The sequence below is a fragment of the Leptonychotes weddellii genome, chromosome 1 (genome assembly GCF_054177405.1).
Source record: "Leptonychotes weddellii isolate Sample4059 chromosome 1, ASM5417740v2, whole genome shotgun sequence".
Lineage (NCBI taxonomy): Eukaryota > Metazoa > Chordata > Mammalia > Carnivora > Phocidae > Leptonychotes > Leptonychotes weddellii.
The window spans coordinates 30,865,880-30,889,318 of NC_138369.1; the positions used below are offsets into that span (position 1 = coordinate 30,865,880).

Genomic DNA, 23,439 nt, shown 5'->3' on the forward strand with positions numbered 1-23,439 from the left:
GTTCCCCCCCCCCAACCCCGTCCCTCATTTCCAAATCAGTCACGTTGATATTCAGAGCGTGACGAAAACACGCTGACCCTCATTGTCCTTCCCAAGTAAAATGCTCGTTAAGCCTGTTGTGAGGGTAAAAAGTTAGTAACTCAATTGTACTAGCTGACCACAAATGTCATATTAAGGGCTGTGTAGACACAGTGGGTTGGGGTGGTAGTGGGACCACAACACCCAATCCTTCCTACTTATGAAATACTGGGTCTCGTTTTCCTCTTTCTTATCAACAGTAGTGTAACCTTTGGCTCATGTAACAATGAAGCCGGAGGCTCTGTGCTTGGAAATCTCAGTTGGTAGCTCATCTAATGACACTCTCGGCCCTTTTAAAGAATCACAATGGAGTCTCTGTGCCAGGAGTCATAGACTCCGATGCCTCCATGGGCCAGGCAGGTTATGTAAGAGAGCAGTGCAGGGCAGCTGTTAGACAAGCAGCGATGAATGGCGGCTCAGTGAGGGCCATGCAGTAGATGGCGGAGGGGACAGGGGGGCTAACTGGAGAGCATTTATTCTATCTGAAAGAGAAGATGCTCCAGCCAGTCGTTGACGTGTGGAAAAGCGGGCCTACTGTTGTTAGAGTTTCTTGTTTACAGGAGAAGCTAGAAATCCCAAGTTGTATGGATTTTTTCAACACGTTGGGATTCAAATAAATGTTTTTTTAAACACTGTACCATCCAAGCACAAATGTGACAATAGACTGGGTCTGGCCCATGGAGGCCATCATGGGACCTCTGCATATATCTGTTGTGGTAGCTTCTGTGAGGATTTAGATAAACCTGAAGAGCTCAGAAAATATGTCAGCATTGTCTCCGGTGTGCACTAGAGCCCGGGATATAATGAAAGCGAAACAGCCCCTCCGAAAGAGGCAGTCTCTTTTAAATTTGAAAAGTCTCTTAGCTCTTTGCCGCATTTACTGTGAGAATGAAGACCGTTCTCAGCAATCGGAATGTTGATGTTCCGGCAAATGTCAACATCACTCTGCAGGGACACACAGTGATCGTGAAAGGACGTCAGTCTCATCAGTGTACACAGTCTTCTTGGAAGGAGAAAGAAGAGGCTCAGGGTTGATAAACGTGGGGCAAGAGAAAGGGACAGGCTCCTGTTCGCACTACCCATAAACACGTACAGAACGTGATCAAGGGCATTACACTGGGCTTCCATTACAGGCGGAGGTCCGGCTATGCTCACTTCCCCAGCAATGTTGTTATCCGGAAGAATGGTTCTCTTGTTGAGATCCAAAATTTCTTGGGTGAAAAATACATCTGCAGGGTTCGGATGAGGCTTTGCTTGTTCAGTATCTCAAGCCCAGGAGAATGAGTTAATTCTTGAAGGAAATGACATTGAACATGTATCAAATTCAGCTGCTCTGGTTCAGCAAAGCACAACAGTTGAAAACAAAGGTATCATAAAAAGTTTGGATGGTACCTGTGTTTCTGAAAAAGGAACCTTTTGGCAAGGTGATGAACAAGATCGAAGTTGTCCAGCTATAGAAACAGCAAGATGCCAGATGATTCTTCAGACATATTTTAATATGTTTTAAAATACAAACCATGTATGGACTTTGGGGGGAAAATGTCTTTGAAAATTGTGGGCCTCTAATAAGATGGACTGACCAGTTTGCTGGTCAATGTCAATCTTGGCCCCACCATTTTCTCACCTCCATGCCTCAGTTTCTTCATTTGAGAAATGAATAATTAGTATCTACCTCATTGCATTATGAGGATTAAATGAGACAATTTAGATAAAATGCTAAGTACTCAACATGTGACTTGACTCCTCCTCACCTTCCTCATCTTCACACCCGGCTGCTACCAGTGCTGACCTAGCCTCCCTCTTTTCTTCATATTCCAGGTTCCTGAGCCCCTTCAACATGATCCTTGGAGGCATTGTAGTGGTGCTCGTGTTCACAGGGTTCGTGTGGGCAGCCCACAACAAAGACATCCTCCGCCGGATGAAGAAGCAGTATCCCACGACATTTGTTATGGTGGTCATGTTGGCTAGCTACTTCCTCATATCCATGTTCGGGGGAGTCATGGTCTTTGTGTTTGGCATCACTTTTCCTTTGTTGCGTAAGTGAACCTCAGTCTTCTTTTCTTATGCCATAAAAAAAAAAAAAAATCCATGTAGGCGCGATTATTCATTGGAAATTTCCTAACCTGTTCTTTATGTGTGTCAGCATGTCTGCAAAATTATCAGAATTTTCTGCCACAGCAGATCAAGGCCTGATGGTTCCCTAATTCCACAAATATATATTGAGTGGAATTATACATAAGAGTGGAATATATATATTATAAGAGTGTCTGCTCCGTGCCAGACACTCTTCTGGGGATACAACAATGCACAAAAGAAATACAAACCCCAACTCCCATGGCAAGAAATTTGCACAGCCTACAACGGCCTCCAGATTTGTTGAATATTCGAGTCTGTTCTCAATCTTTAAGTGCGGTTCATACTGTCATGACACACAATGAATGTATTTCATTTGGAAGTAAACTATTTACTCTCTGCCTACTCAGTAGATCACGTTTAGTATCAAAGTGCCCTAAGTCTGTAAGAATAATTGGCCCAGAATACAGTTACCAAGTACTCCAATTTTGGTGGAGAGAACTAGGTATTTTCTAAATTTTACATGCATTGTTTACTGAGATCCCAAACACTTGAAACCTGAAATAGAGAACAGATAAAATTCCAGCCTCATCAGCAGAAATCTAATTAAAATTATATATTATGTGACAGGAAGATCCCTTTAACTTTTAATAGCACTTCACATGTGCATTTATTTCATTAAATAAAATCAGTTACTTGTTTGGAGTTATGTTAGATTAAGCCCAGAATATTTATGGATGAATCCCACACTTTATTGGACAGAATATGTGGGTTTTTTTTTTTTTTTTTTTTTTTATTTGAGACAGAGAGAATGAGAGACAGAGAGCATGAGAGGGAGGAGGGTCAGAGGGAGAAGCAGACTCCCTGCCAAGCAGGGAGCCCGATGCGGGACTCGATCCTGTGACTCCAGGATCATGACCTGAGCCGAAGGCAGTCGTTTAACCAACTGAGCCACCCAGGTGCCCCAAGATATGTGTTTTTGTTTTTAAATATTTAAGTAAACTCTATACCCAATGTGGGGCTCGAACTCATGACCCCAAGATCAAGAGTCGCATGCTCTTCCAAATGAGCCAGCCAGGTGCCCCTTATTGGACAAAATATTTGAATCAGCAAATTCAGACTTTTTGAAATATTCCTGAAGTTTTCCTTATGTGCTAGAGGCTTAGTATTTCAAAGAGTCTGCTTTGACACACAGCTTGTTAACTTCAGTACCTTTCCACATCAGGGCCTGAGACAGGCCAGTGTAATGAAATAGATCATAGGTAGAGAGTCAAGGGTCCAGATTTCTTTTTTTTTTTTTAAGATTTTATTTATTTGGCAGAGAGACAGCGAGAGAGGGAACACAAGCAGGGGGAGTGGGAGAGGGAGAAGCAGGCTTCCCGCTGAGCAGGGAGCCTGATGCGGGGCTCGATCCCAGGACCCTGGGATCATGACCTGAGCTGAAGGCAGATGCTTAACGACTGAGCCACCCAGGCGCCCCAAGGGTCCAGATTTCTATTCCTAGACCTGCTGAAAACTAGCCATGTGATCTGGACCAGGTATCCTATATGGGTTGCAGTTCACTCATCTATAAAATAAGGAAATTAGGATTCATGACTCATAGACCTTGATGATTGTCAGAATCATACAGGACACTTTTAAAAAAATGGATTGCCCAGCCAGATCCCTTAGAGATCTTGATTCTGTGAGTTGAGAGCGGTCCTCCCAAAACCTGTATTTTTAGAAAGCTCCTCAAGTGTTTCCAAAGGCCAGTCTAATTGTAAGTCTCCAGATATAATGCACATCAGTGTTTCCCAAAATGAGGGTCCAAGATCACATATATGAGAATCATCTAGAGTGAATATTGGCTTTTTACATTGTGGAGCTTTACCTCAGTCTTACTGGTCTGAATTTTGGGTGGTGGAGACCTGGAATTTGCCTCTTTTTAACAGGCTCTCTAGGTGATTTATTTGTGCGCAGGAGTTTGAAAATCACTGCTGTACCTGTTCAAAATACAGATTCTCAGGCCCATCCCTTTATGGTTCTGGTTCAGGAGGTCCAGGAGAGGGGCCTGCGAATGTTTCTTAGTAAACAAACATGACTAATTGTAAGTGATGAAGCAAATTTGGGGAACCTTGAGGTACCTGAGATCTATAAAACCGTTAGTTCTGTACATCTATATCCAGCATTTTGGAAAACTGCCCCTCGGGAGGCACATCCTAGGTGGACTTCACCTGCATGCTTCCTGCAGGAAGATAATCTGTGAACTGAACATGAGTTCCTTTCTGGAAAACTTTGTATAAGTCGGTTTTTATGTAAATTGGAATCCTGTGGGTTCACTGAAGTACAAGGCATTTAAGCCAGCAGCAGAAAGTTAACAAATCAACGGGAGGGAGTGTGGTTGCCAGATTAGGGTCCTTCCTGCTGAATACGTTTACCTTCACACACAAAGAAAACTTAATATGTGACTTTACGAAGAAGAGCTTTAGACCAAGTCCAAGGATCCCTTTGAGGACTTGGATCAGTTAGAGATCGGAACTTGTCTTCAGTTAACTGAGGTGGTTTCCCCAAGGTGTGAAGACAGGGAGCTTAAGGTTGAGGCGGACAAAGAACAGTTGCTTCCATGCTAACCAGGTTTCACTTCCCCACAGTGATGTTCATCCATGCGTCATTGAGACTCCGGAGCCTCAAGAACAAACTGGAGAATAAAATGGAGGGAATAGGCTTGAAGAGGACACCGATGGGCATTGTCCTAGATGCCCTAGAACAGCAGGAAGAAAATGTCTCCAAAATCGCTGACTATATCAGCAAAGTGAAGGAGTAAATATGGCTGACCTGCTGATAGGGCTGCGGTGGACATCAAGTTGCAGTTTGCCCTTATCCAGACCTACTTCCCGTTTGTGTTCTCGAACTAGGAGGCTCCTGTACCATCCACCTATCTGTGGCAGCATGCATGTATAGGCCCAACTGTTAACATCTCCGATGTTCCAGAGAGAAGCCCTCAGAACCCACAAGGAAACTGCCCTCCTATTATGCCTGAAGTTTCAAGTGTGTTTATGCAAACTGATAGGAAATGGATCACACTTACTTCTGTAGAGAAATAAAAGAAAAAGAATTTTGCATTGTACAGCAACAGTACTGTTAGCTTGTAGGGAAAAAACTAATTGTAAGGCAATCAAGGCAATATAAGTAAATGAAAAAAAACAACAACTGTTAAAGTAGATGTCACACATTAGCCTGTTTTAATCCTGCCCCCACCCCCCCACCCCAGCGTCCTCCTCCAAAAATATTCCCTGGGACTATAATATGTGCAGTCTAAACTAATTTAGCTTTTAATTACTTTTCTTTTAAAATCAAAGATGATCTGTATCACTTTGCCGCCTGTTTGACATGCAGTGGAAACTGGATAAACCAGTTGTTTTTATTTTGTTTACAAGTATAAAGATAGCTGTTTAGGAGACTATTTTGTCAAATTTTTGTAAATTTTTGAAATGCTAGTAATGCCTTTTCACTAGCAGGTATTTTGTTGCAACCTAAATATCACCTTCTTTAAGGTTATAGCTACATAACCTATATTATTCTTGACGGTCTTGTCAAAAAAAACAACAACAAAAAAATAAAACTTGAGTTCTGTTTGTATTGCACATTTTTTGTTGTTTTGACAAAAAGGTGTCCAAGATAATGTTTCCTATATATTTTTTTCACTGTTTAGTTTTTAACTGGAACATTTAGAAAGAAGGAAATCAATGTACACTGTTTTGATTTCTTAGGGGCACAAAGAGAACAATAATGGTTGGTCTTTTGAAATCTGAAAGGCATCTGTAGGTGACCAAGCAAAGACTTATGAAAATGGGAGTCATCAGTGGCTTTCGCAATTCATAAAAATTTTAGATAGCAATGGTTACAACCGTATGTTTTTATAGATAAGGCATTAGAATCAAGATAGCATGAGTGTGTATATCCTGTTACTTTCTTCCTTTTATTTCTCCTGTATTTAGAAATAGATGATACAAAATGTTTTGCTTGCCAATTGAGTGATTTCATAGATGAACAGAAAACATTTGGGTTTCCCTAACACTGAATTATGAAGACAACTGGAGCAGTACTTACTGAAGAGACTCTCTGTACGTCCTAAAATAAGAAACAACAGCATATGTTCCTCCTGCTTTGTCTTGCATTTTAATTTCTCAGCCAACCTGCAGCCTTCCTATCTAGTACAGCGACAGCACTGTGACTTCATAGACATGGTGTAGAGTTTGTACCGTCACCCAAATATGGAGAATAAAATTTATCAAAGATTTTTACTGGTGAGACTTTGTTTAATGCACATCTGTTGTGAAATGTCTGGGATACTTGGTGCCAGCCCTCTAAACGATGAGGACGTGGCAAAAACCACTCAGCGCGTGTCTCCGATACAGTAATCTCTCCCCGCCCCCCACCCCCCCATCCGCGCTTTAGCTTTCCATGGTTTCAGTGACCTGCAGTCAGCCTCTGTCCAGAAGCAGATGATCGTCCTTCTGACACATCCTCAGGAGGTCAACGGTAGATAAATACTACGTCACAATGCCTACTCCACTCCTCTCACTTCATCTCCCCAGGAGACATTTTCTCATCTCAAATCATCACAGAAGGGTGAGTACGTTCAGTAAGATAATTTTGAGAGACTGCATTCATATAACTTTTATTGCAGCATATTATTATTCTTGTTCTAGTTTATTATTAGTTTTTGTTGTTAATCTCTGTGCCTGATTTATAAAGTAAACTTTGCTGTAGGTGTGTACAGGAAGAAAACAGGGTATATATAAGGGGTTCAATACTATATGTGGTTTCAGGCATCCACTGGGGTTCTTGGAACATATCCCCACTGGATAAGGGAGGGGGGGGGACTATGGTACTGTTTAATAATACTTTAATACTTTATTAATTTCCAGCCAGAAAAAAATTGAATCCCAACGGGATCCTTTTTTAAACCTGACATATTTGAGCCCTTTCCATTTTCTACACGAATTCTGTAGACGGAGTGCAATCTATTTGGAAAAAGGGACAACTTAAATAAAAAATATACTCATTATAATTACTAATGGTTGGTGGTCAATTCTGGAAGGCAAATAATATAAAAATGTAGCATGTAAGAGCTGTAAATCATTACATTTTAAAAACAAGTTAAGGGGCGCCTGGCTGGCTCGGTCAGTAGAGCGTGCGACTCCTCCTTGATCACAGGGTTGTGAGTTTGAGCCCCACGTTGGATGTAGAGATCACTTAAAAATAAAATCATAAAAAAAAAAAATGAAAAAACAAGTTAAAATCTTCAACTAAGATTTTTAGGGTAGGAGTGGGTAGATGGAAAAAGTGTAAGTAAGCTGCTTCACCTGTCTCTTGACAAAAATCTGTGTAGTGAATCAGTAAGCTATGAATTTGGATCATCTTTTCTCTTTGCACGTCTAAAATTAAAGCCCTCTTGAGGTGCATGGGTGGCTCAGTCATTAGGCGCCTGCCTTCGGCTCAGGTCGTGATCCCCGTGTCCTGGGATCGAGCCCCGCATCGGGCTCCCTGCTCGGCGGGAAGCCTGCTTCTCCCTCTCCCACTCCCCCTGCTTGTGTTCCTTCTCTTGCTGTGTCTCTCTCTGTCAAATAAATAAATAAAATATTTTTAAAAAATAAAAAAATAAATAAAAATTAAATTAAAGCCCTCTTTTAGGACTATTAGCGATTTTTGAAATTCCTGACTTCATTAATACTGTGGCTATACAAGTAAATGCATAAGGGCTTTCAAGAACTTCAACCACTGATATATAGTAGGCTTTTAAACATGTTTAGAGCACTATGTCACATCAGCGGTTAGCCTCTTGATGTAGAATATGCTAGATACTTACGGTGTTTTATTTACAGCAGGGCCTTTTTAACCAACCTGCTTGGCATGCAAGTTTTATAGAAACGGTAACATAGGAGAAAAAAAACTCTCAGCCACTGGCTATTGTAAAATCAGTTACCTGATTGAAACTATAGCTATTCAAATGTGGATACTTTAGTATACACTAAATTATCCATGGGGCACCTGGGTGGCTCAGTTGGTTAAGCGACTGCCTTCAGCTCAGGTCATGGTCCCAGAGTCCTGGGATCGAGTCCCACATCGGGCTCCTGGCTCAGCGGGGAGCCTGCTTCTCCCTCTCACCCTCTCCCCTCTCATGCTGTTTCTCTCTCTCTATCTCAAATAAATAAATAAATAAAATCTTTAAAAAAAAATTATCCTTAAAAAATGGAAACACCATATTTCTTTCCCATGACTCGTCCTTCTACATAATGTATTTTTAAACTTTTCCCCATTAGATTTATTTTCCCCTAGCCTGTTTTGCTTGTTATATACCACCTATGATTATATAAAAGGAGAAAGAGAGCAGATGCCAACTATTCACTCAGGTGAGGCACCAATGTATGATTTCTTGATTTCTAATGCTCATGCCACGTCCATACAAAATTTCAGATTCTGTGCATCTAGTGACCAGAACAGATAATTGAGGGCTCTAGGAACTTGGAAAGAGGAAAGACCACTGGGGTTGGAGTTATCTGAAAGATTTTTATGGAGGCTTAGGACCTAACCTGTGTAGTGTACAGGTGGGGTAGACTTTGGCTCATGGAGAGCAGAAGGGAAGTGTTTTGGAAAGTGTTCTATGGAAGGGTCAACGAGAGCAAGGCACAGGGTGTGTATGAGAATGTCTTATCAAGAGAAGTATAAAGAATTTGTGGCAAAGCAGACTGAATTACTAAACTGGGAACAGATAATGGAGGGCCTTGAATAATACGTTAAGAAATTTAAGTTTAAACCTATAACAAGTTTCCTCTAGAAGATTTCTGAGGAGATTCACAAGATCAAATTAGAGTCACAAACTAAACTGATATATATATTTCGTTAACTAAAATTAAAAACTTGTCATTAACTATCTTATTTATGCAAAAAAATTTTTTAAACAAAACATGCTCTCTGCCTTTGTCCCTCTATATATGGAAACAGGGAAGTATATATATACATATATATACATATATATGTATATATATGTATATATATCTGCAGGGTTTGTTTTTCCCATTACTTTTCCTGGAAACACTGTGTTCTCCATGTCCTACGCCTCCTTGCTCTGCTCCTCACAGATATGTACTGCTTCCGAAGTATGACGTGCCAGGGGAATGTCCAAGAGAGCAAACTAAACAGGGTTGGAAACTGAAAATCCCACCTCTTCTCCAGAGAAGAGCTAACGAACAGTTCCTCCATTTCAGAGCATCCGCATTGAGCATGGAGCTCAATTCACCCCTCACATTTCCACAGAGTGAAACACGACTGATGCCATGAATTACAGCAGGAGATGGAGGAAGAAATATTTAACACTTCTATAGTATTTATTGTTATTTACTAGAAGAAAGCAAGAGTAAAACAAACGTTTATGGGGAAAAAAATTTTTCGTTTTAAACTTCTGCTGCTGGAAGCACGACTAAATTTTACCTAAGTCACTCAAATGGATTGGAAGTAGAAAATGTTGTCCCAGAATAGTAATTTTTTATCTCCGTCCCCCTTCCTTGTCAGGCCCTTATTTTGCCTCTGCCTTTACAACATCCTATCAGATGCCAGCCTTGTTCCCAGTTCCACCACCTGGCTCCAGAAGTATGCTGCTGAGACGGTCTCCAAGCTCTGACCCGAGTCATTGTCTCAATTCCTTGTTCTTCTAGAGTATTCTGTTGCCACTTACGCCAGTTCTTTTGGCAGTTGCACCTGTGGATTGAGGTAGTTGAAGAAAAGGGAAAAAAATTAATCCTGGAAATTCAAGAGTTTGGCAGCAAAAATGACAAAACTTACATGCGTCAGAAGTTGCAGAATGGATGAGAAATTTGGGCCAGAGAGCCTCCCAAAGCATAATAAAGCAACAGTGAAAACTATATCCACCACTCCTGGGGCATTTAGTGATGCCAGGGACTGATCTAAGGGCTTAAGCACATGGTAAAGCATATCATAAAAACAAAAGGGCAGATGCTGGAGTCTGCCCGGTTCAAATCCTGGTACTAGTATTCCTAGCTGTGTAGGGCTGGGCATCAATTTTCTCAGCTGTAAAATGACAGTAACAGTTATGTGGCTAATGGACAAGGCCACTTTAAGGATTACGTCATATAAAACAAGTTAGTAAGCAACGCCACACTTCAAAAACATCTTCTCATTTTATCCTACAATAGTCTTATAAAGAGGGGACAGGCTCGGAGAGGAGAAGATTAGTTAGTGTCAGAGCAGGATTTGAACCCAAATCTGCCTGATTTCAGGACCCAAGCCTTAACCACAAAAAAACAAACAAACAAACAAAAACCACCACAAGAGTATAAAATATATGTTCTTTTATAAACTGGTCTTTCCCTTTTGAAGCACATTCCTAATTTGAAACTCACTTAAATTTAAAAAAACAAAATATTTGGAGAAGCCCCAAGGGCAAAAAAAATTACCAAAGAGTAGCCTGACTACCAATTAACTTTCAGGTTTATTTCATAGGAACAACTTAAAGATAAGGCAAGTTCTTAAACAGTTGCAAATGGTGTCACATCTTAGGAGAGTGACTTATCCATCATGTAGGGACCTTCCAGAGGACACTGAAGAAGTACAGAGGACACTCAGAGTTTGTATAATAATGACTAAGATAGGAGGGTTGCGACTGCACTTTCATAGGGCTCAACCATGGAGAACACAAAACAGTGAAGCACACCAGTGAGCCAAAAATACAACGCCAGGCAGTTAAAATAACTACAATGCTGCAGCAAATAATTAAAACAGTGTGTTCTTTGTCTTGTTGAATGGGGGGAAAAAAAAGCATTTTTATATAATGCTATTCCAGATACATGTTTATATGCAGGGGAGGGATCCAAACTAATAAAAATATCTTAAAAAGCAAAATGTGGCACTGACCCAACATAGCCCAGACACATATTGATATATTTAAAATATGACCAAGCTGGAAATTCAGATCCCTGTGAACAAGAATGAATCATGGTTAGCTACCATTGGTCAGCTATTTGGAAAAGAAATAACAAAGTGGGCTTCTTGCTCCCTACTTACTTCTAGAATTTAACTCTTTAATTCATCTGTAATATGGAATGTTCTCTTAAAAACCAAAAACTAGGTTAGCCCGGTGATGGGTATTAAGGAGGGCACGTACTGCATGGAGCACTGGGTGTTATATGAAAACAATGGATCGTGGATCACTACATCAAAAACTAATGACGTATTGTATGGTGACTAACATAATAAAATTAAAAAAAAAAAAACCCAAAACTATAAAAGCGTCAATAAAAGATGGGCAAATATTTTAGTAAGCTTCAAAAGAAGCCATTTCTAAGCAGAACACAAAAGACAGAAACCAGAAAGGAAAAGAGAGCTATCCTCGATGTTCTAAATATATAAAACTTACAAACACATGAGAATCAGCTTGCAGTACTCTCAGGGGCCCTGTTCCCCCTTCACTGACTGGTTCAAATTAGTTTAAGAGAAGTATGTGTGGATAGCATCAAACAGGGCACACACGTGTATACACTCACAGAGACTGGGGCAGGAAGAGAAGATCCATCTCAGCAGGGGCTATTTCATTTGGTGTATCAAGTTGAATTCCTGCTCTCAGTCAACGCCTCAGTGGGTGTCCAGGAAGAGATGAGGAAGGCCTACTCTGAGGAATTCCGAACCTACTAGGAGACCCACACTATACCCATTAGGGTGCTCAACCTGAAGCAGAATGTGGGAGATGCTTTAAGAGAGGTAGAGATGAAGGGTCATGGAACTATAAAGGGAGCATATTCACTACTGATGGTTTGTTCGGTTTCTTTTGCTGTAAGAAATCCTATTTGAGCCAAGCCTGTTTGGATAGCTTTCAACAGATAGAAATAGAATTAAAGGTCATTTGAGCAGAGGGCATGGAGGCAAGAAAAGAAGACCCTTCAGGGCAAGTATCAGGAGATGTGGTTTACCCTGGGTGTCACAGAGTTGTGGTTTTGGCAGTGTGGTGTCCACATAAGCAGCATCAGCATCACCAAGGACCTGGAGAGAAATGCAAATTCTCAGACACCATCCAAAATCTAATGAATCAGGAACTCTAGAGATGGGCTCAGGAATCTGTACTCAGCCTTCCAGGTGATTCTGATGCATGCTAAAATTTAAGAATCACTATCACAGACTTCAGAAATGTTGTATACTATAAACTCTTTTTCCCACTAGGTATTAGGAAAAGGCAGTTCCTACGCTGTGTAATTCTAGTCAACATATGCTCTTTCAAGAGGAGTTTGAAATGTTAATAGCTCTTTCCCATGGAGATTTCTTTTATAAGGAGCTAATGGAACAAATAAAATAAGGAACAAAAAAATAGGGTGGGGAAAAAAGTCGTTGAAGACAACTCTGGGGCTCTAGACCGGAATGTGTGAGAGAAGGGAAAGAACAATGACCACAGGGAACCAGAAACACAAGTAGACCTCAACTCAAGAGGTTGTCTGGGGAAAGACTGAACGAAGGAGCTAAGAAAACCCCAGTGATCTAAGCAGAAAGAGAGATCCGGGGAGTGTCCTAGATTATGTGACAATTGAAACAAAGGGCGAAGATAAAATGGGAAAGAGGAGGAAATTGCAAAAGTATAGAATCCAGAAATCCTCAAGAGAAAGAAGATCTTGTTAATGAGGCAAAGACATGGCCAGAGATGGAGATGAAGACTCAAGAGTCTGTAACGTCCCATTTCATAATCATAACAACTGCCGATATGTCATGGAGTCTTTTGGCTAACTAAGTCTGCTTTTGATATTCTTAAACTAAAGTCTTTCCAAAGGAGACATTTAGCTGTGTTTTTAGGCAACTGAGTGGAAGCAATCCAGATATACATAGGTGAGCCCAAAGTGAAATTGAGTGAATGTTAAACTACCTTTTTTGATCGGCACTAAAGCTTGCAGGTGATATAAATGCATTTGGCCTCAGTGAATGAAATGATTGTTGCAGATGGGATCTTATTTCAGGGAGAAGTACAAAGACCCATCTAGGATGGTAGGCAGTGAATGGCCCACAAAATTTTGGGATGAAAGGAAATCACACATTTGCCAGGGAGGGATAATCCTGTACAAGTCTCACGTCTTTGTTTCAGGCTGGTATCATATTGACTCTGATATTAACTTATTGGGAAATGAATTTGTGATTACCTAATGAATTCATCTAAGACAGAGAGTTTAAAAACACACCTAAAAACAAGAACAAAACAAATGAAAAAATTCTACAGGAGCCAAGTAAATAATGCAAATGAGGGAAACAGGCCAGGTATTAGGCAGTAGGGCATGGTGGAGACTGAGAGAAACTGGAGAGTCCATTACCTATCTCAAGGGAGAAGCCAAATGCCAGATCCAGCTGATGTGTGCCATGCAAATGCAAGCCCACTGTGGCCAGCTCTGATGTTTCAAATGGTGCCAGATACCTAAATGTTATTATGTGATATTTTAAATTTTGTACAACAATATCCAAGCCAAACACTCCAGGCCTGCAGATGTGGCTGATAGTCTGCCAGTTCTCCATACCTGGCCCACAGAATACATCTCTCTTAAACTGGTTAAATGGGCAGCTTCTTGGAGGAGGTAGCATTTAAGCCAAGCAAGTGTACAGATTTTCCTTTATTCTTTGCTATCAACTTCATTTCAAGAATCTCAGGCCAGAAGCATGGCATGGGGAAAGAACAGGCATTGAAATGAAAAAATACAATTAAAAAATATAAACAGACTGCTTGATGGGATATATTTTGCTTATGCAAAAATACTATTTGCAAGTCCATGAGAGGAAAATGAAAACAAGACCAGCCTAAGGCTAAATAATTTATGTTTTTGGACATTCAGGATTCTAGTTAGGAGCCTCAGTTTTTAAAAAATCACAACAAAAATGAAATCTTGCCATTTGTAATGACGTGGATGGAGCTAGAGGGTATTAGGTTAAGCAAAATAAGTCAGTCAGAGAAAGACCATTATCATATGATCTCACTGATATGTGGAATTTAAGAAACAAAACAGAGGAGCATAGAGGAAGAGAGGATAAAATAAAAGCAAGATGAAATCAGAGAGGGAGATAAACCATAAGTGACTCTTAATCATGGGAAACAAACTGAGGGTTGCTGGACGAGAGAGTGTAGGGGGATGGGGTCACTGGGTGATGGGCATTAAGGAGGGCACGTGATGTAATGAGCACTGGGTATAAGACTGATGAATCACAGGTTTGTACCTCTGAGACCAATAATACATTATATGTTAGTTAATTGAATTTAAGTTAAAAAATATTTTTAAAAAATCACATTTCAAAATTATGCTTTAATTTTAACCTCACACTTGAAAACCCAGGGGTTTGGAGGGCATCTCTGTCCACAGCACAAGAGGGGGAGAGAACAACCTAAAAACCTTTAGTTTCACTTTTCCAAAGTGAGTGCTGTTATGTCTCATTTGACTGGCTACAAATATCCCTTTCTGCTGGGACTTTACCATATTACCACCAAGGGCGTTTTCAATATTTCACTCAGTCTAAGAGGCACATTTTGTGACATTTCCACAGCCCCCAAATCAGAAAGCACCTTGCAATCCGTAAGCTTTATAACAGCTGACTGCAGATTCAAGCACAGACACACCACGGCCTTCTGCACTATCAGCACTTCCATTAACCACCCACGCAGATGTATTGCCATTTAGAGTAGCTTTTTGAAGAGTGACAAAACCAACTTGACAAAATGTGATGGGTACGTAACAATTCTTTGTACTATTTTTGAACTTCTGCAAGTCTAAAATGATTTCAAAATAAAAAGACTATCTTCTAAAAAGATCACACTATGATTCAGCATGAAAGCAGAAATTTATTATGTAGCAAGGCACACAATTTGATCAGTGGAGAACAAAGGGTCATTAGTGGAGTGAATTTTGGTCAGTGGGATGATGCATTTGCACATTTTTTTTTTAATTTTTTGCGGAGCATCTTACAGGACTACGTGGATGAAGTTGTGTGACATTCTCTATCTTAAGTACATGCAAAGAGATGTCTCTCACAGGCCAAGCCAGGCAGGTAAAAGAAGGAGAAATTGCCAATCCCTTAGAACAGATAAAAGACATTTCAAAGCAGAGGCTGATATGCAAGACCATCATTCAAAAATCATGTCAGAGTTTACTTTGAAGCATGTTCCTTTCTTAGTGGACATTAAGCACAAACAAAACACAGTTTAAAATTGATAGCAGTTTAGAACTAATTGAAAATTAAAAATGTAGCAATTAGCCAGGGGTTACGTTTTTGTCATTATCCTCATAAATTTATTTTAATGTCTTTTGTTCTAGAATCTCGACTCAAAGTTGAAGTGTTTTCAGTTGACTAAAAGGCAGAGTATCCTGACTGTGGAAATTACAAAACCAAGACCGTAAATTCCGTGAGGTCAAGACTGTGCCTGTCTTATTCACCGCTATATCCCTGCCCCTCTGATGGTAGCTGACATGCAGGTGCACTACGTAAGTATATGCTACATTAACGAATAAGTGAATGGGTAGAATGAAACAGACTCCAGGGTAAGCAGACTTGCTCAGTAGAACACTCCCTGGGAAGGCAGGGAATTGGGTCAGATAATCATCTGAACTTCATTCTCTCTTCTACTCTGAATCCACATGCCACCTCTAATGTAGATTTTAAAAAGACTTCTCTTAGGGCACCTGGGTGGCTCAGTTGGTTAAGTGTCCCGACTCTTTTTTTTTTTTTTTTTTTTTTTTAAAGATTTTATTTATTTATTTATTTGACAGAGAGAGAGACAGCGAGAGAGGGAACACAAGCAGGGGGAGTGGGAGAGGGAGAAGCAGGCTTCCCGCAGAGCAGGGAGCCCGATGCGGGGCTCGATCCCAGGACCCTGGGATCATGACCTGAGCCGAAGGCAGACGCTTAACGACTGAGCCACCCAGGCGCCCCCCGACTCTTTTTTTTTAAGATTTTATTCATTTGAGAGAAAGAGAGAGAGAGCACACTAATGGGGGGAGGGGCAGAGGGAGAGGGAGAAGCAGGCTTCCCGCTGAGCGAGAAGCCTGATACGGGACTCGATCCCAGGATCCTGGGATCATGACCTGAGCCAAAGGCAGATGCTTAACCGACTGAGCCACTGGGCATCCCAAGTGTCTGACTCTTGATGTCAGCTCAGGTCATGATCTCAGGGTCATGAGATCGAGCCCAGCATTCAGCTCTGTGCTGGGCGTCGAACCTACTTAAGATTCTCTCCCTCTCCCTCTGCCCCTCCTCCCCCTGCATGCACTCTGTCTCTGAGGGTTGCTGGACGAGAGAGTGTAGGGGGATGGGGTCACTGGGTGATGGGCATTAAGGAGGGCACGTGATGTAATGAGCACTGGGTATAAGACTGATGAATCACAGGTTTGTACCTCTGAGACCAATAATACATTATATGTTAGTTAATTGAATTTAAGTTAAAAAATATTTTAAAAAAATCACATTTCAAAATTATGCTTTAATTTTAACCCCTGTCTCTCAAAAATAAATAAATAAAAATTAAAAACAACAACAACTCCTCTTCAGTCTTTTCAGACTGTTATTTTCTGATGGTACAGCCTCCCAGGCAGCTTGAATATGCCTTACCAATGACTGGTTACACAATGACAGAGCTAATTTCTCTCAAATCAACACCCCATCCACCCCCTACAGGGGTCTGGCTGCCTGGAGAAGAGCAGGTGCAGAAAGTCTTGATGTAGTACCCAAAGGGCAGGCAAAGAACTCTTGCCTGACCTCACGGGACCTTCTAGTGTTCTCACCCTGGCTTCTACCCTAGGAAGAATCAGAATCCCTCTATGACATAGTGGAAAGTCTTCTTTGATTGAGAAGAATGGAATGCTGTCAATTCTGCATAACCAGGAGATGAGAATAAGGGATATACATCTGTGTAACACATCTTGAAGAAATTGTGACTCCCTATGATGAAATAACAGATGGACTATTTTGGCTAAATTACACACTAGATTTTAAAATAATACAGTTCATTATCAACTACCTGTGACTTTTGGACATACTCCTTTCAGATTCCATAAATGCTATCACAGTAATGACAAAAAATATTATTTCTTCAACTTTACCTGCAAGGAATAACACATTTTCATGTATCAGCAGCAGTTAATCATGGATCACTGTAAACATTAAAACTGAAGTAATAGTCAAAACTCCATTAATTCATGGTGATGCTAACCTGAAGTTTACCATTTGTCCACCTAAAAAAGTGAGTATATGAGTGCAGTTGCAGGTAGTCTCTCTTCATCTACTAAAAAAGAACCAACTATTTTTAAACATTTTGGAAGCACTCAGTTACTTACAAGTGACAGGCCTAATTTAGGCTTTGTCCTTTATTATTCCCGCAGCAGGTTCCTCGAGATCTCTGAAGGTCAGCTCTGTGGCTGGGATGAATAAACGCTTGACCCTGGGCCTGGAGCCGAATTTCAATGTCAACTCTACCTCTTTCTAGCTCTATCTCCTATACATGGTATTGAACTTCTCTAGGCCTCAATTTCTCTTTTATAAAATGGGGAGAATAATAATACCTACGTCATTGGGTTGTTAAGATGATGAGTTAATTCATATAATGCATCTGGCCTATAGTAAGTGCTTAATAAATGTTAGCTATGAATATCACTGTTATAAAGTTGTCTACATGTGTGCACATCCTTGGGGATAATTAGTAATTTCGGTTCCCTGGCAACGCTGATGGGCTTCCTCCAGTTAGTCACCACTAATGAGACTCTCCTTGTGTTAAAATAAGCAGGGGGAGAGGTGGGATACACGGGAGCTCATTCACCATTTCTCCTTCTCTCTACTTACGGGTTTAAGATAGGCGACGTTGCTGTGACGAATGTCATTCAAGAGCTGATCTCTGGGAGTGATTTCTACCAATGGGGGTGGCCTGTTTCTTGGCACCGGTTTGAGCGTTCTGATGACATCTTTGAGGTTGGTCTTCTCAGGTGGTTCTCTGGCCTCGGGCATCCGAGACTTGCGCTGGATCCTCTTCAGCTTCACCACCCGGAAGGAGTCAGGGTCCGTCCTGTACTTCGGAGGCTGTGATGGCTTCTTGATCATTTCATTCTGTTGACCGAAGGGGGCCGCTTGGGGGTTGGGAGGCTGAGGAGGAGATTGGAGGAAGTCCCGCATCCTGGGATCGGGCATGGGTCCCCCCAACCTCTCCCACATTCCAGGTGGCAGCCCCAACCCATTCTCCAACATGGCTATCAACTTCCTCTGCTCTTTGAGCTGCTGCTGCTTCTGTTCCTCTTGTCTTTTCTGCCGTTGCTTGTCCTGATTCCTGGTGAGCAGATTGGTTACCACCATTCTGGGACCTGGGAGCTCAAAATGGTAGCCCATCTTCAGGAGAGTGGTGTTTGCCTTCAAGAGCCGGGAGATTTCCATTTCGGCTTGGTGGCCCAGCATGTGTCTTTGATTGTGAAACCGAAGCTCCGTGAGTGTCTCATTGAACTGGAGGCACCTCATGATGGCCACAATTCCTTTACCTGTGATGAAATTGGACTCGATGTTGAGAGTGGTAATGCTCCTATTTTCCCGCAGCATGTTCGCCAAGGCGAACGCGACGTTCTCATCCGCGCCCACGTTTGCTAAGCTGAAGGTTTTGATGTGTTTGTTTTTCTTCATTGCATTGACAAAGTCCAGTAACATCTCCTTGGGGATGTTTTCAATGTTGTTCAGGTTGAGCTCCTTCATGTCGGGGTCATTCTGTCTAACGCGCCTCAAGCTCCCATCCAGGTCTGTTTGGTTTCCCGAAGGCCTTGCACTCACTTTTAGAAAACTGGTATCTAGAGCTAACTTCTTGGGATCTAATTTTGATATTTTTTTCTCACCTTTTTCTTGGGCCTCTGGTCTGTCTTTCTGTTCTCCAAATGCCTTTACTTGTGGGCGGCTGCTCTCACCATTTCTGATCTGCTCCTTTACCTCGCCTTGCACTCCTCTTTGTGGCTTTTCCACACTCTCTTCGCTGTCATCTTCTCCTTCCTCATCTTCATCCTCGCCATCCTCATCCTCGTCATCTCCTTCATCTTCTTCACCATCAGCATCATTGGTTTCTGGGACATCATCGCTGCCTTTTGATTCTCTCTTATTTGCAGCGATTTCATTGCTGAGCTTTCCTTTTAAATACTGGGACACATTTTTATTACCTTTGTCTACCTCTTCATGCTGTTCTTGAGTGTCCACCTAAAAGAGAGGTTTATGTGGGTTAGAATGCATGGCAATGGAGAAACAGGAAGCAGAGCAGTTGCTACTGGAAATAAGAGATTTATTAGGAAGTGAAAAAAGTAAGCAAATAAGTGGTGTATATAGTATCCATTTGTGTGCATATACATATATAAAAACGCATATACAACATATAAAAGTTTATAAATGTATAAGAAAAACAAGTCTGTTGTAATGTTTACCCAATCAGCAGTTCTCTCTTAGAAAGAGAGGGAACCATTAAGGTAACAGGGAAGGGTGTGGTGCCTGGATGGCTCAGCTGCTGGAGCACCTGACTCCTGATCTCAGGGTTGTGAGTTCAAGCCCCACTTTGGGTGTACAGATTACTTTAAAAATAAAATCTTAAAAAAAAAAAGATAACTGGGGAGGGGACGTATTTGGGGGATTTCCAGTTTTTACATTATATAATTCTGAAGTGTTTGAATGTTTTTTTAAAAACAAGATACACATATTAGTTTTGTAAGCAAATATAATCTAAATAAGGATGAACTTTTATAGCCATACTACAGATACATACAAACACATACTTTTTGGTTGTCTTTATCTCATTCCATATGGTAAAATGAAACCTAATTTTGTTTTTGGATTCTGTATTGTTTTAAAAAATGGTGTTCAATTCTAGAAGTGGTCCAAAAATTATTTGCTTTGAAAACCTTATGGAGTTACTCGATCAATACACTGAAGTCTTTGTTTTATATATAGCCGAATAGGCATTTTTGTGTTCAATAGTCCTGGGTTACACAATTTACCTATTGCCCTAAAGAAAATTTACATTCCCAGGATATCTGCTAATCTCGTATAATGTGTATATCAACTGTCCCTGAAAACATAATATATTGTGGGGAAAATGAGAGCACTCTGGTACTCTGAAATATACCAAAGACCTAGACTTGGATTTTTTGTCTCCTCAGCTCTGTGACAACAGCCCTGACTACTCCAAGGACAGGATCACAAGTCCAGTTCTTTTGAAACAAAGTATCTAGGGGGCAGTGCCAGCTACAAAAGAGGGCGGGATTATACAGACATTTAGAAACAACTGCTTAGTCTAGAAAGGAAATTAGCAGTCTCTAAACAATGACCTTTATTAGATCCTTGCCCATCAATTAGTGTGCTTGCCTATACCCCATGTGTACCTCATAGTGTCATTTCAGATGCTGGTGTAGCATTTTCAAGCAAGAACTTAATCTTGCTTACAACATATTGTAGGTTGGAAGTGACAGTTGACAACAGTCATCCTAACCACCTTAAAGACGTCCCCTGCATTTCTCATATGTCCCAGCAGGGGGAGCCAATCATCAAGCTGTTTAAACTATACCAAGGAAAGAAAAAGTGTTCAAAGTACCCAATTTTCTTTTTCTGAAATTTGCATTCAGATAGAATTGGTTTTTACTCCAATTGTATAATATGTTGATTCCAAATATCTGCAGATTGTATCTTTAACTCCAACCTGACCAAACTAGCAATTTCTTAAGTTTAGTACACGTTAGTACACATTTAAACTCTTCTGACCATGAAACGAGTTTTTAAGTTTCCTTAATTACAGCCAGCGTGAGAGCAATGTGACAAGATACAGCTGTACCAGCAGGCATAACTTAAAGAGTCTTTACCTGCCGGGATCTTGGTCTTCCTTTGGCTGTGTCATTTTTAAGTGGAACATTAAAAAAAAGTATGCTGATATGTAATAGGTTCATAGATTCAACCACAACTCCAGTGCTCATATAAGAAATATATTTCAGAAAGAACGTCTTTACAACCATCTAAAAGCTATCAATTTCTAAATGTATTACTGATATCCAATAAGTTGTGTTAATACGGAATTTTTTGGGTCATTTAATTGGTTGAACTGCAGGTTATGTGGTAGGACTTCGGAAGGGCTGTGACACCCTTTCAGTTGTACGTGAAATACTGCCTATGAATGTATAAGCAGAAGGAGGGGTACAGAGCTAAAAAAAAAAAAAAAGGAGTGAGCCAAAAAAAAGGAGTTAAGGACAAATGCTTATAGGTTATGAGTTAATTCATTAAGTTTCATGTCTGTAGAATCAGGCTTTCTTACACAGTGAACCCCACAGCCATTTTTTTTAAAAAGAGACATTTAGGGGCGCTTGGGTGGCTCAGTTGCTAAGCGTCTGTCTTCGGCTCAGGGCATGATCCCAGGGTCCTGAGATCGAGCCCCGCATCGGGCTCCTGCTCCATGGGAAGCCTGCTTCTCCCTCTCCCTCTCCCCCTGCTTGTGTTCCCTCTCCCGCTGTGTCTCTCTCTCTAATAAATAAAATCTTAAAAAAAAAAAAAGAGACATTTACACAAAAACTACCACTTTTCCTTCCCATGTAAGTGTTTCAGGAAGTTCCAATCTGACATCAGATTAAATGTTATGATTTAATCTAGCAGTGGCAACCAAACAAGACCAAACATGAAGTCTTGAGAAATGATAGTTGCCCCATGGACACCTGTCGCTCGGACCCAGGCAGCCGTTTCTCTGCTGTACACAAATCCCTGATTACCTGGGATGGCACAAAGGTGACAGGGACACGTTCGTCTTCCAGCATGCGTCTGGATGCCTTTTGCCAATACATATAATCCATAAGAGACTTATGGTCAAAGTTTCCCGTGGGTGGCTTGTCAGTCTGATCCTTCTGAATCATTCCCACGGGAAGCCTGGGGTCAGGGGCCATCACTTCCATTTCCGACTGCAGTTTTCTCAGCTCTTCGGGGGACAAGTTGGCCAAGATTTCATCTTCATCAATCTCCTCGTCAAAGAGTTCTTCTTGATCTGAATTCCTGCTGTGTTCTGACATGATTTTTTTCTCCTATATTTTTCTCTGTTACTAGAAAAGGAGAAATAATCAATGACTCTCAAAATAATAAAAAACTCTCAGGGAATCCCCCCAGTGAACAAACATTCCAGGTTAACACTATTTGAAGAGATTTTCCCCTAAGGATCCCGGTGGTGTGTGCCGAGCAGCTGGGGGGGGACTGCAGCTAAGCTCATGCCGTATCTATATTAAGCAGCTCTTGGCTGGATTGGGTCAATTTATGAAACTACTGTGCCGCTCTCATTTTGGCAACTTGAGTCAGCTGTGCAAATCCATCTGACATTTCAGTGCAGCTGCTGAGGTCTGCCAGTGAGTAACAGGTCTAGAGAATCTCTACAGGAATAAAATCAGTGCTCTTCCTATCTACTGTCATACCCCAATTCATGCAGCCCACACACACACACCCCAGCACTACAGGGGAGACCACGTCTTTTTATCTAGATGACTAAAGCAACTTACAGGATTTCGGAAGGAAGATCCAACCAGCGACTAGAGTTCTACAGAAGTGAAAATTTCACTTGCGGGTGGAACTCGAGCTCTCAGGGCTTCCCTCTTCACTCCAGTGTGACTCTGGAAGCAAACCGGCACACAGCAGAGCAGAGGTCTGGCTATGTTACTCATTCCCAGCGTAAGCTGAACCTTTGCAAGATGTCCTTATTTGCATCTAGATCCTGTGATCTAACAGATGAGGACAACCAGCACTTGAATTTCCACTATAAGCGAGGAGTTTAATATTGTAAATAATTTGTTTTTCTTACTAAGTATCCATTAAGCCAGGATAAATTAAAGTGGATCACAAATGAACTGCAACAAAACCCCAAACGGTTAAAGTGCTGGAAGAAACCATGAGAGGATTTTTTTTAATATATCCTCAGGGGGCAATATTTATCCAAATGACAAATGCACATTATTTTTTGACCCAGCAATTCCTCTTTTGGGAATGTATCCTACAGATACACTGTAGATAGGGGTGAAATGACAGGTGCACAGAATTATTCAATATAACAGTATAGAACGGTATGTATTGTATGTAAGGGGTAAAAGAATATAGGCACATATACAAATTTTATCAACATAACAGATCCTTGGAAAGATATACAAGAAACCATTACCCTCAATACTTTTGGAGAGAGGAGCGGCTTGTCTGGGAGACAAGACTAGGAAAGACCTTGTTAACTGTATACCCTTTCATAATTGCCAACTTTGGGACTTT

At 41.0% G+C, this 23,439-nt stretch overlaps 2 protein-coding genes across 3 annotated transcripts in view; one reads left to right on the forward strand and one right to left on the reverse strand.

The window, feature by feature from the left end:
* Nucleotides 1-6,430, forward strand: part of ARL6IP5 (ARF like GTPase 6 interacting protein 5) — a 21,050-nt gene extending 14,620 nt beyond the window's left edge. The window contains exons 2-3 of the mRNA XM_006736318.3: nucleotides 1,897-2,114; nucleotides 4,782-6,430. Of these exons, the coding sequence (XP_006736381.1) occupies nucleotides 1,897-2,114; nucleotides 4,782-4,954 (391 nt within the window). The 3' untranslated portion in view covers nucleotides 4,955-6,430. The remainder of the gene's footprint in view (nucleotides 1-1,896; nucleotides 2,115-4,781) is intronic.
* A 3,072-nt stretch (nucleotides 6,431-9,502) lies between these two features.
* Nucleotides 9,503-22,828, reverse strand: LMOD3 (leiomodin 3). 2 transcript variants are annotated; one of them, XM_081820445.1, is made up of 4 exons: nucleotides 22,686-22,828; nucleotides 21,915-22,238; nucleotides 17,995-19,374; nucleotides 9,503-9,891 (listed from the first exon to the last, which is right to left on the reverse strand). In XM_081820445.1, the coding sequence occupies exons 2-4, from the start codon at nucleotides 22,206-22,208 to the stop codon at nucleotides 9,865-9,867; spliced, it is 1,701 nt and encodes a 566-aa protein (XP_081676571.1). In that variant the 5' UTR covers nucleotides 22,209-22,238; nucleotides 22,686-22,828; the 3' UTR covers nucleotides 9,503-9,864. The 2 variants fall into 2 exon arrangements, with proteins under 2 accessions (XP_081676571.1, XP_030887084.2); XM_031031224.2 differs by lacking the exon at nucleotides 22,686-22,828 and having other exon boundaries at nucleotides 21,915-22,396.
* Between the last annotated feature and the right edge of the window lie 611 nt (nucleotides 22,829-23,439).